Here is a 12,920-nt window from a genome sequence, read left to right as displayed (position 1 = left end):
TGACTTGGTAATCTCTGTGATATTCTCCTGCCGATTGTATTCACGATTGTCTCGGCCGCGATGTCGTGCGTCCGATTTTTAAACTGCATGTCCTCTAAAGCTGCCTTTGCCTGCTGCAATGGGGTCCCCCATGTGTTCGCAGGAGCACGCTGCCTGTGCCGTGCTCCGTGGTGCATGCTCTGTGTGTGCTGCACGAATGTTCTGTTTTACCAGTAAGCAGCATTGTGTTGAGTGAAATGTGTTTAAACACAAGCGTGTTTTCCGTTATACTTTAAAGGCATATTTTCCTCTCTCCCACACCGATTAGGAATTTTGTATCACACACCTTTGGGGGAACAAGCAAACATTTTCAAATATCTGTGCATAGCAAATGCTGCACTTAAAAGTCCAACGTTCTAAACAATGTAGAATAAAAACGTCCAATGTCCTTAAAGCATCGTCATGCTGAGGCTGTGTTGCCAGGGTATTAATCATTTCAATTTTCCCGCTGAAACGTTAAAATAATGAAACCATCAATAGTTTAGAATGTTCAGCTCAATCGATTGCATTCACGTCCTCTGGTTAGTTATCCCACACAAGTAAATGGACATTTTACTCCCCCCACCGGGTTCCGATCTCACAGTGTGGCAGTAGAAACAATAGAAACAATGGGGCAAGTTATAAGAATAGGTTTTACCCTTTCTGGCAATAAATCACGTGTTAAGATGTCATATTTTGATATTGGCAAGGGAGGTTCCAAAATGGGAGAGGTTTCTTTGAAAAAACTCCACCACCTTACTCCCCCCTGCAGTGTAAACGGGTTCACCACAGATAGTCGATTGAGAGGTGATGCGAGGTGGGGTAAAGTGTGAGTACTCTCGCCTCTTTCAAGAATTGGATGCCTTTGCCAAGTTACCCTCCGGCGGGACCCTCTCGTGCTCCCACTGGAGGAAGCGATTCTGCCAGCAGTGAAATAAACAAATATTGACACCATTGGAACCTCATTTGCCAGTAGCAACATAAGATAATTGTTTCTATTACCCTTTTATCTGGTAACAAAACTGACACAATTTTTACAAGGAGTCATGTTTGCATAGACCACAATACCTGCAGTCGGAATGCAAAAAAAAATGAGGTTCCAATGGTGTAAATGCTTACCCCGAGCTCTCATACTCTAATGGTGCATTGTCATTGAGTTGTGCGCCTTTTGGCGTCATCTGGTCCAACACCATGTGAGACTAGGCTCTAAAGAAAGCTGTCTCGGGTGTGGACCAATCAATTTCAAGGACAGTGCATACATTATCAGAGTTATGTTTTTTGTTTGCATTCCAACTACAGGTATTGTGGTCTATGCAAACATGACTCCTTGTAAAAAGGTGTCAGTTTTTTTGCCAGATAAAAGGGTAAAAAAACAATTATTATAAATAAATATTGTTTTTTATTTCTGTCTACCATTCATAAAAAAACACATAGATGAGTGCATCATGCATGAAAACATTACACAAAGGCACCTGGAAAGAAAAGAACATAGATTTTATATATATATCTTTTTTTTACAAATCCTACGGGAATTTCAAAATCTAATTTGTGAAATATTCAAATAGGATATTGATGTTGACTGTAGTCTGGCCAATATTCATTGCAGATGGAAATGGTGCCAAGACTTGTGTGTGGGCCCTACCATTTTAAGCATCCAATCAATCGCTCTAAGCCATAAACAGTGAGATGTAGTTCAATTGCAGCTTTGAAAGGGAGAGATGATTTCGAGGCAATGTACCAAGAAATGTGCAGTCATAAAAACCCACATTTCTCCACATTATTTTGCCCATAGTTATTTTTCTTGCTCCGAGACAAAAACGGCAACTTTGTTTTCTTCATACCAGATTCGTTTTGACGTTATTTTGTACGAACATTGTATCTGAATATACTGTTTTCCATCTGATCATTATTCAGTGCTGGTGGTCGAACCAATTAAGCGGGGAAAATGATGTGTCCTCCCTAAGGATAAGGGAATTTAACTTTTGTGTTATTCTCATATATATATATAAATAAAGCCCTTCACCGAAACACTCTTAAACCTCCTTTGCAAGAACATCTTCCTCTAAGAAATTGCAAATGGATCTTACATGGTCCTGATGGAATTACAGTATTTATATTCACAGCCCTTTAGGAAGATTACATGATTTGTTTCAATTCCACAATTTATTTTTTACCTATAGGACGTGCTATACCATTCCATGCTCTGTAAAATGAATCAATGCCGTAATTATAATATATATAATCAAATATGCTCAAAATGTCACCCCCAATATATTGCTATAAAAATATTTATTTTTAAATTGCGATGCTATTTAAATAAAAACAACAATTTGCTCAACCTTGGCCACAATATCTGGACTTGTCTTCATATAACAATGCATAGATTTATGTTCATATGATTGTAGTTTTGGTTGTACTTTATTAATCCCTCATCTCTGCCAATACATAAAATGAAACAAGAAAAGGTAAAAAAAAGAAAAAAAAACAGAGCCACGTAATACAATACACCATTAGACATTATTGTTAAATATAAATAAGAAGTCAATCCTATGTGTTAGTGCATTTTTTCATATTTTAGGCAGGAAATTCGTTTTCAAAATTATATTCTTTTTTCTGGGGGGGGACCCCAGACCCCCTGGAAGATTTGGTCCCCCCCAATGTTGACTCCATGGCTACGGCCTTGCAAGGAATACGTACGCTTAAAGGTCGGCGATGGATATTAACGCAGACTGAGTTAACAATCGGTGCCGGCATCGGTTTCTTTCATGAAACAACAACAGTCAACTTTCAAATGTCAACTTTTATACTTTTCCCACGAGATTCAAATGCTCATGTGAATTGCAGGCCTCTGCTGCTGCTTTATCGCAAAAACTCTTATAAGAGGCCAATAGTTGCAGTGTTTTGTGTTTGATTGTATCAGGCTGCAGCATTTGGCATGAACTGAGATGGCATTAGAACCACGTGATTTTGCTGTTGCACATGCGTTCTTCAATGAGTGCGTGCATTTATCTAAAGTATTAAAATACAGTCATTTGGCGTGACAAATACTAACCACAGCAATGTTATTTGTAAGTGTTATTTGTCTATAAGCTATCTTATCCTTCCTAGTATATTTAAATTTCATAAAGCCAAGTATAGCTATTAATGAAAAGGGTAATTTTGTGCCCTGAAAACTAATTTGAGATAGCAATTGTCAAGTTATGTAAGGCTCCTTTATAGAGAGTTGTACTGACTGTAGTCATAAAACTCCGCGATTATGTGCGTGCGTCTAGAATTAAGCTGGACTGACCAATTCCTCTGATCTAATTTAAACACCTGTTCGTGGTGCCAATTTATTTTGTGATAATATCACGTGTCACTGAAATCTTGCTCTGAGTTTCAGAATTCATTTGCGATGTTGTCGTCTTGCAGAGCCACACAAGATCTCGCTTGAAAATGCATGACACTGGTGCCTTGTGCACTCAAATGGTCTGCCTAACAGTGGATGTAATGAGCATGCGTTGATTGCATTTCATCCGCTGCTAGGCGAAAGGGTTTAACGAGCGGCATGCCAATTCCTAAACGACCGTATATGCGCTTCTTGGCTGGCTGTGTGAGGGTTGCCACCCCATCATGGTTTTCCCAGGATTGTCCTCGGTTTGAGGTAGCTTTCCTAAGAAATCTTACGTAACAATACACAACTCCAGTCAGTGCATATGAATACAGTACTCCCCTATTCCGATATTGTGGGATATTCTTCTTTCCATGATACGCCCTGGTTTGTTTTGTACCTCGGAGGTGGCAACCCCCCAACTCCGTGTGTTTTCAAGTGAGCTCTTCGACTTTGGCAACTGTGAGTGACCAGCTTCTGCCTTCCAGCCCTCTCACGCCTTTCTGTCGCTCTTCCCCGCCCGCACTAATCGCTGCCTCGGTAATGTCAGGAGGATGAGGAGGGCAGCTGGGCACAGGTAGGCTCACTTTAACGCACACATCGTATGTATGTCTGTTGAACTTCTTTCGCGCCGTACGTAGCACACCGCGCTCATCAAAGTGAACGTTTCCTTCGTGAGGCCAGGCTGTGTGGGCCTGTCCTCCGTGGTCAAATGCACAGTGCTTGGAGGTGTGTACTCGGCAGGAATTTGGGTAGGCTGCTTTGAAAGTAGTCATCCGAATTGCCTTTGAAGGTAATGCAGAACTTGCCGAGACGGTTTAATAATGGAAATTTTCTATAACGTTTGAACATTTGGTGATCCAATTAAAACATTCTTAAGGGGTAGTTAATTAATTTGTCCCACTGCAATGTTTCAGCACCTTCACGCTAAGGACTTGGTGGAATGGGGCCCACCAGCAATCAACACAATTGCTTTGAAAGATTGTGTTTTAAGATTAGAGTATATCAATGATTAAAAAAATGTAAGCGCCATTTAAAAGAGAATAACCTTATGCCGGTTTAGAATTTTTAGTGTAAATTCCACTACCACAAGATGTGTGGTTATTTCCACCTGCAAGCACTGTTCGCTAAGTGCTGTGAACGAGGACTTTAACATTCCTAGATGTTTTACATTTTATTTGAGTTTCCATGTCAGATTCTTTTTATTATTATTTTTTGTTGTGAAGAATCACTGCCAAGAAGCGCATTTGTGTATTGCTTTTAAAGTTTCAGGAGGAATGCCTGTGTAGTACCGTCGAATACAGGTCGACACCCGGGGTTGAGGCACACTGAGGTTTATTACAGCAAACGTTGTGACATACACACTTGAGGGGGTATTGGCCCCCTCACCCGTCTATCTGAGGACACACCTCCTAGCTAACCCTAGCCTGCCTCAGAGTCCTCCTCTCGTGGACTAGGGGAGGCTATCTTGGCCCGACACTGGTCAGTCGGGCCCGGTACTCAGAGTCCAGACCAACACTGGCTCTGGCTCTGGCACCACGCCACTGGCTCGAGCCTGCGCGGTCCTGACAAGGACGGCGTACCAGGGGGAGACCAGGGCTCTATCTCGGACGTCTTCCATCTTCTCTTCTTAGCTAACCCCAACTCTCTTTAGCCCCCCGATACATTCCCCTTTTATACATCCCCCTCCCTGAGGGGTGGGGCCCCGGGGGATCGTAACGTCCGAAGCGCGGACGTCGTAGAGGGCACCTGCCCGTGCACTGACGTAGCCCCGCCCACTGTGCTAGTTTCCCGTAGGATCCCATACATATCAGCTCGACACATATTTCCTCCGTAAGACCCCTACACCTGCATGAATACACATGTGGTATAACACGTAGGCTTTCGCGACCAATGTCATCTATAATAGAGGTTTTTGGGGATAGATCGCGTAAATATATGCATTCTCTCTTGTATTATGAAAACAATTATGTAATGTTCAATCTTGTTTGACCTCGTACCATGAAACGTAAATTAATATCAGGTCTTGAAAATAAAATCTAGAAATACTATTTGAAAACAAAAAGTGTATTTTTTAAATAAATCATAGGGCCTGACATTATACTGTAGTTTAAAAAAGAAATTACAATGAATTGTTGCAAAAGGTTCCTAAAATGTACATTCATGCTCTTACAAATATGCATATGATTACGTGCATATTGGTTTGGGCACTCGAGTTTCCGTTGTAGTTGAAAAAATAAATCTGCTTCGACTGGTAACCAGAGGCAGGTAATAGCAATTACATGGTGATGCTGCGTTGGTATTGGGTGCACAACCACCATTTAGAACAACAACAACAAAAACTCAAACGCAAGCGTCAAACAAGAGGATTTCTCCACTACTCTGGCTGTCGCCTGATGATGCTGGCTGTTTTAATTGCCGGCGAAACGTCGCGGTACTCGAATTGTAAATATTGTGGGTTTACTCTGCAACATGTCCATGTGCTGTACTAGTAACGAATTGGCATGTTTTGTCTACGTGACAAACCCTACTAATTGGCTGTGTTGGGTGGTGGCGGGTTTAACAACACATTTATATTTACAAAAAACTAACCCAAAAACCTATATATTGGTCAGTAACACTCTGCCCCTAAAAGATCAAATATATAAACGGGCAATGGCTCTTATTCATAGCACGTGAAATGTGCAGTTGCTTGAAACGTCGCCAAATTCATATATATTTCATTTTAAGACACTGCTTTTGGTTTTAATTGTTTTTGTTATTCGGCAAGATCCCGGTACAGAATGCGAGCAATGAAAAGGGAAGGGGGGGGCACAGAAATTTCCGCGGGCAGAATCCCCCAACGCAGAGCTCACGTGTTGGCGTGGGAAAGGGAGAGAAATGGGCTCACCTTGCCCGACTTGCGTAGGTCACTGAGAGCGGTGGTGACGCGGACTCATTTTAAGACACCGTTATTGACGAAGATGGTCGGAAGTAATTTTTTTTCTCGGGTTTTTTTTTCTTTTCCCCGGTTAGCGATGGTCCCGTTTGTGTTTGCTAAAGAGTTGTGGTGCGCGCGCACACGTGCATTCATGTCACTGTGGAGCTGTAACTCCCAGAGCGCCGGTGTGTAATATTATATGCATTGACAATCGAGCCTGGAACCAAAAAAAATACCTTCAGGGCCAATTAATTACGTTACACGTGACCAAAAAAAAAACCAATTGCTTTCAACTTGTCATTGTGGTTTTAGAGTTGAGACTCTAAAATGAATGCGCATCTTGTTAGACTGGGAAATAATTTTGCATTTAAAATTTCCAAAGCGCAATCACCGCTTTCAATTCAGAAATGGTGTTGGTTTTCTAGTTTATTTCCCACCGTGCTTTATTGCATTAATAAATTGTGCCCCAAACTTTTTAGACTTGTCAACAGCAGACCTGGTTATTGTGGGGAGCGCTGCGCATGCATGACGCAAACAATTTTAAATTACATTAGCATCTTAATGAGATGAGGACATGATGAACCTCCCTAATAAATAGGCTTTCTCGAAGATGTGTGTGTGTTTGTGTGTATATATTTATTATTTACATCCAGGTTATTGCTTTATCTTGCCGCTATAGGAATGAGGAGCCAACTACATGTGAAAGTATTTACGATATTTATGCAGTCATTTAAACGATGTCTACATGTTTTAATTTTGGAAAAGAAATGAAGGATGGGTTTAATGGTGTGTGTGTGTGCGCGTGCATGTGTGTACGTGTGTGCTTGTGTACGTGTGCGTGTTGCTTCTCTGTACATTTCAACGCTTCCTGTTGCTCTGCTTTCTCAACTCGACACGTGTGACATCGCTTGTGCACGTGCGGCTGCGTGTCTTGGCGCATGCCCATCCACGTCTGTCCCCTGCCACCTCTGCGCCTGCACGTGCTGTGTGTGTCGTGCGTACTTGTTTCGCTCGGTGCGTGCTTGCGTGCTGGCATGCCTCTTCGCCCAGACGCTGGCGTACGGAGACATGAACCACGAGTGGATCGGCAACGAGTGGCTGCCCAGCCTGGGCCTGCCGCAGTACCGCAGCTACTTCATGGAGTGCCTGGTGGACGCCCGCATGCTCGACCACCTCACCAAGAAGGACCTGCGGGGCCAGCTCAAGATGGTCGACAGCTTCCACCGGTGAGCGAGAGACCATGGGACGGGCAAGGCACTCGCCTGCCTTGCCTCGCGCTCTAAAGCGGCTGGATATCTGAAGAGTCGGCAGCACCCGCCTTGAGCCAGTTGATGCAAATCTGGCGACAGCTGTCCAGGCATTAACGACGTTCACTGTCCGCCATAAAGGCAGGCCTAAGTGTCTCCCTGCTCAAGCGAGCAATGGGGCGATGCTCGTCTCGTCTCCTGTGTGTCGGTATTCACGTTTGTGCTGTATAGCTGTCCGGTGTATCCTCGTTTGTCTGCCGTGTGTTGCTCGAAAAACTCTGAGGTTTTACTCCTGCAGAAGCTCCCAGCACCGTGGCATAACCCGGAAACGCCACGGAGAGTGACGCTCATCTCAGTTTCGGTGGTCCTGAGCCAGTCGTGGATATTTCACATTCTCATGGCGGGAGCCGGTCTCTTTACAGTCCGGACCACCACCGTTGAATTCCCACTAAGTGGTGCTCATTTTTCCTCTACAAAGTGGACATTGACATGGATTTGTCATTGTGCGCGACTGTCGTCACCCTGAGAGCGAAATACCCTCAATAATTATTTTGTTAATTCACTGCTTTATCAACCCACCAACCTTGAATTGTATTTCTTGCCATGTCATTACGGGGAGTGATAACCTAAACAGGTCCTGGCCCAATTCCTGCGCTTCAACTTGCACTGACCAGTGCGGTGAAGTATGGTCAAACAACCCCAACAACCGACACGGCATGGGGAGGCCTTCTTCCCACAGATTGATAAAGGGCTAAAACATATTTTACCTTAATTCTTAACATGTAATACACTTTCAGTAGCAGCCCATGAACAAATGTGTGTTAACAACAGGTGGCAACATATATCGCCTTCATATGCATCACATTATCTGATGTTTGTTAAGTTGATGGAAGTTTATAGTGAGCAGAATGAAGGCCCCTTCTTCACTGATCGACTGTCGGTTCACACCAGAGTACACACGTGTCAACTCATTGTCAATTTACAATGGAGTACACACGTGTCAACTCATTGTCAATTTACAATGGAGTACACACATGTCAATCCAGTGTCAATTCGCAATGGAGTACACACATGTCAATCCAGTGTCAATTAACAATGGAGTACACACATGTCAATCCAGTGTCAATTAACAATGGAGTACACACATGTCAATCCAGTGTCAATTAACAATGGAGTACACACCTGTCAATCCAGTGTCAATTCGCAATGGACTATACACGTGTCAACTCAGTGTCAATTAACAATGGAGTACACACATGTCAACTCAGTGTCAATTCGCACCGGAGTGCGCATGTGTTTGCTCGCATGGATGCTAAATCACAGTGCAGCTGCGTGAGATTTTAGTTGCCCCTCTCCATGGGGGAATACAAGGTCCCTTTTGTAAACACAGTGGATGTCAAAGGTAACGAAGATAAAGCTGCAGCCCTGCCACTGCTTGCTCTCACGTCACTTCTGGCGGAAGGTCCAGCAATAGGAGGAGCACAGTAGAGCCCCCTGCAGGGTACTTTGGCCTACTTTTTCCACGTTGGCCAAACGACTTCGAAGAGGTGTAACCCCCACCATGTGCGACCTGCTGGTCCGGTCAAATAACTGTGGTGATAAATTTCGATTTAAAGCTTTCGTGACTGCAGGGATTCATATTCTTGGTTCTTTCGGTAAAGTCACTTAAAAGGGAGATAATACAATTATGCATTTATTATTATTTTATTATTTCCCTTCTACGTGATTTTACCGAAAGAACTGTGGTGTTCACAACTTGTACTGCTGAGCAGACAGAGGCAGGGTGACTTAAGGAACTTGGATCATTGTTTCAACTCCCGTTCTGGCAGATTAAACTGGTGACCTCTGGATTGCAAGTCCAGTGTGCTCACCATGAGAGCATTCCTACATTGAGTGGGTGATTGAATGTGATGGTGAATGAGTGAATGATTAAGATGAGTGAGCGAGCAAGTTCAAGTTTTCAGTAGATTTTTTTTGTTTACCAGGTGATAACTCTAGAGAACAACAGGATAGTTTCATTATAAGATTGACCTTGGTGATGATCGAGTTGGTTGGGTGATTGGGTGAATGAGGGAGTAAATGGGGTGTGTGCTTGCTTACAGATGCATTTGCATACAATAATACTAATAATATGTAGGATACAATTTTTTCCCTGAATTGGCATTGCGGTGTACATTTGCCAAGTTTGCGTTCACAAACGCAGGTGCATGACGCTTGTGCCGAAAGGGACTCTGTCCAAAAACATTACTCTTATGAGAGGGCCCAGTTCCGAGTGGCCACAAACTCCTGCCCGCTGCTTAGCAGCAATTAGAATGCATCTCGCGGTGAATTATTAATTTACATCTCACCTTTCTTCCCACCGATGCATCTCATTAATTCATCCCCAGGGCACAATTTCCATTGAGTTTCCATGGGCTAACTGAGCACATAAAGGAAATTCTGATGAAGGTGATAATTTTAGAGGGGCGGGGGGGGGGTGTGTGTAAGGGAGGAGGGGGAGAGAACGTAATTACCGACGAAGCTCCCCTCCTCGGCGTTCCCAGCCATTTTCAAACACCGGGGCACTCGAAACAATTAATGCTCACCTTTCACACGCATCGAGACAACTCTTTGTGCCGTTGAACACTGGCGAAGGGCCCCTTTCACACCGTCATCTGCTCACCGTCTTAAATTATAATTATTTAATAAATCATTATTTGTTAAGCACAGGTCTACAGGCTCCCTGCATCCGTGAACTTGGGTGGAAAATTACCATGGTGTAGAATTCCAAAGTGTGAAGCGGTGCATGGGGGAAAAGCAGAGAAAGAGGCTTGTTTTGACCTTCGATGTTGGTAGTGGTGGTGGAACACAGGTGGTGCATCGACCAGTCATCTCAGTCAGTCGACCCATGGAACCTGGGTCTGCCACGTGCCCTGCCACCGGGCATTCAACACTTCACATGGCCTCAACGTGCACATCGCCTGGCACAAGCGCCGTGGGTGACATTACCGCCACTTAGTGGCGAATGGCGGTCGTTGTTGTTGTTGGTGGTGGAACACATGGTAGATGAGCCAGCTTTGAAAGTCTGGTGAACAGAGTCCATCACCTGGGTGGAGAAATCAACGAGCGAAGTTCACGAGAATGACAATCATGTTAATAGCTCGAGAAGAGTGGTATGAAGGTGGATTGTGATCTCTCGCATGTGCATAGCATGCGAGCGGACAGTGTATACCCGTTGCAACCGGCGTTTGGAAATTAATGATTTCTTAAACCAGGAACGATGCAAGACGATACAGGAGCGCGTAGACTTAATTTCAATTGCGCAACTAAGCCAGCCACGTGAGTTTTGTTAACATTGTGGTCCCATAGGTTCCTTGAGAGTAAATATATCATAGCTTATGTTATAGCCTGGACCCAAGATATTTCGTTTACGTGCAAAGTGAATAGCACATTTGCGCGCAATAAAACTGTGCCGTAAAAAAAACGTTTGCATTGGAATAGTCTCAGCCTTTTAATGCATAACACATGCGCACGGCGCAGCGTTTTTTTAGCCTTGTGCAGAGGTCATGTTTTTAGTTTTAAATAATCTTGTGCACATATCTAGCTTTTACTGCACAGTAGACTGTCCTGAGAATTTATGAATTTGAAATTTGGAAAACATTACACATGTTACGTAGCATATATGTTTTTACAAAATAAGGACATGTAAGACAAACCGTTTGTCCCACGTAAATGGAAGTAAAAGCCTGCTAAAATTGCACACAACTTGCAGCATTGAGTGGCATAGTGGTAATACTTGTACCTCACAGCAACAAGGCCCTGAGTTCGGCTCCCGACTAGGGCGCCTTTCTGAGTGGAGTTTGATTGTTTTCCCCTTGTTCCGCATGAGTTTCCTCCAAGTTTTCGGTTTTCAGAATCAGAATCTTTATCTATCCTCTCATTGGAGAAATCCGATGAGCTTATAAAACTCTGTTTCACAGATGTCCAGCAGAGGCGGGTCAGAAAGTTGAAACAAATAGTTAAAAACACGATATGAGTGCAAAGTATAGGAAAGGTAAGCAAATCACTAAAAACAAATAAACAAAAACTATTATATTTTAGTAGGTAAAACCCACTTAGCTGATAGTTCTCTTTCAGTAGGGACCTGGCCACAATGAATCGCTCAATGAAGTGGCTTATCATCGGTTGGAAATTTATAATTCTTGGAATTTCTCTCACTTAATACAGCTGTCGTGCTGTGACGGTTCCACCTGAAGACGGAAGCTTGTGTTGCCTCCGAAACGTCGTGATTTTTATTTTTATTTTACTTTTATTAACTTTAATTTTTTAGCTACGTGACTTTACCGAAAAAACCTAAGAATATGAATCCTTGCAGTCACGAAAGCTTTAAATCTAGAATTATAATGGGAGTCGCGCCAACTAAAATAAAATATAATAACTCGTATTGGCCAAACGTCGGACTGCTGAAAATATACCTTCAAATGACTCAATTGGGTTCACACAAAGCAGCAACATCACCCCCAATGTGAGAACTTGGTAAGACCCTCTTGGAAAAGTCTTGAGACTCGGTGAGGCTTTTCTGGGGTAAACAAGCGTAACAATAACACAAAAAAAATAATCTCGCTCTTACATTCCGAGGAGCTGCCAGGCGATTGTCGTTGATTTTCAATAGAATGTTACTTTTTTTGCCTTAATAAAAAGTGGTTACATTCAGACCAAAGCAATAGGGCCTGTGTGTTTTTAATCAAATAATAATAATAGGACTGTTTTTCAACTGCCGCTATTTTTTCTTAATGTGCACATCTCAGGAGGAATATATCCGAGTTGCACATTTTTTGGCGGAAATGTTTTGAAATTATTTCAGCACACTGTACATCATTGTCGGGTGTGATTTAAAATATATGTGTTAATTTTATTTGCGTGTGTTACTGTGTGTGGGTGCATATGGCCTTGATTTTAAATGCACATTTGAATGCAGTTTATGCTGGGGAATATTAATAATTCACCAAACGACAGCTTCTAGGCATGTGCAATATTCATGTGCATAGGGCAATTAAGATTTTCCTCCGCCTTGAGTGAATCACTTTATAATGATTATATACATATGTTCAGGCTATAGTACAATGTAATTCTATTAAAAGTATATTCATATTTAAACATTTAATATTTTTTAGTGTATTCATATTTTTAAAAAGCACAAGACAGAGGATCCAATTACTTGTATTTAATAGATAGGATCCTTGCCAATAAACATCAAACAGTTCACCAGAGTTGGTTTAAGCATAGCAATGCTATTGAAAACATATAACTCCCAGAAGGCCATGGGAGCTGATATGGGTCATGTAAAAATACTTATTTTTATGTATTTGGAGGGACAGATTTGGGA

At 42.6% G+C, this 12,920-nt stretch overlaps 1 protein-coding gene across 2 annotated transcripts in view; it reads left to right on the top strand.

Moving 5' to 3' along the window:
• The window catches only part of PPFIA2 (PPFI scaffold protein A2), a 352,145-nt gene that overhangs the window by 314,190 nt on the left and 25,035 nt on the right, over positions 1 to 12,920 (top strand). For both annotated transcript variants that reach the window (XM_078596795.1, XM_078596794.1), the window contains one exon: positions 7,359 to 7,534. In XM_078596795.1, coding sequence (XP_078452921.1) covers positions 7,359 to 7,534 — 176 coding nt within the window. The remainder of the gene's footprint in view (positions 1 to 7,358; positions 7,535 to 12,920) is intronic.

The sequence above is a fragment of the Lampetra planeri genome, chromosome 8 (assembly GCF_965212315.1).
Source record: "Lampetra planeri chromosome 8, kcLamPlan1.2.h2, whole genome shotgun sequence".
Lineage (NCBI taxonomy): Eukaryota > Metazoa > Chordata > Hyperoartia > Petromyzontiformes > Petromyzontidae > Lampetra > Lampetra planeri.
This window is presented reverse-complemented; position numbering and strand designations above follow the sequence as displayed.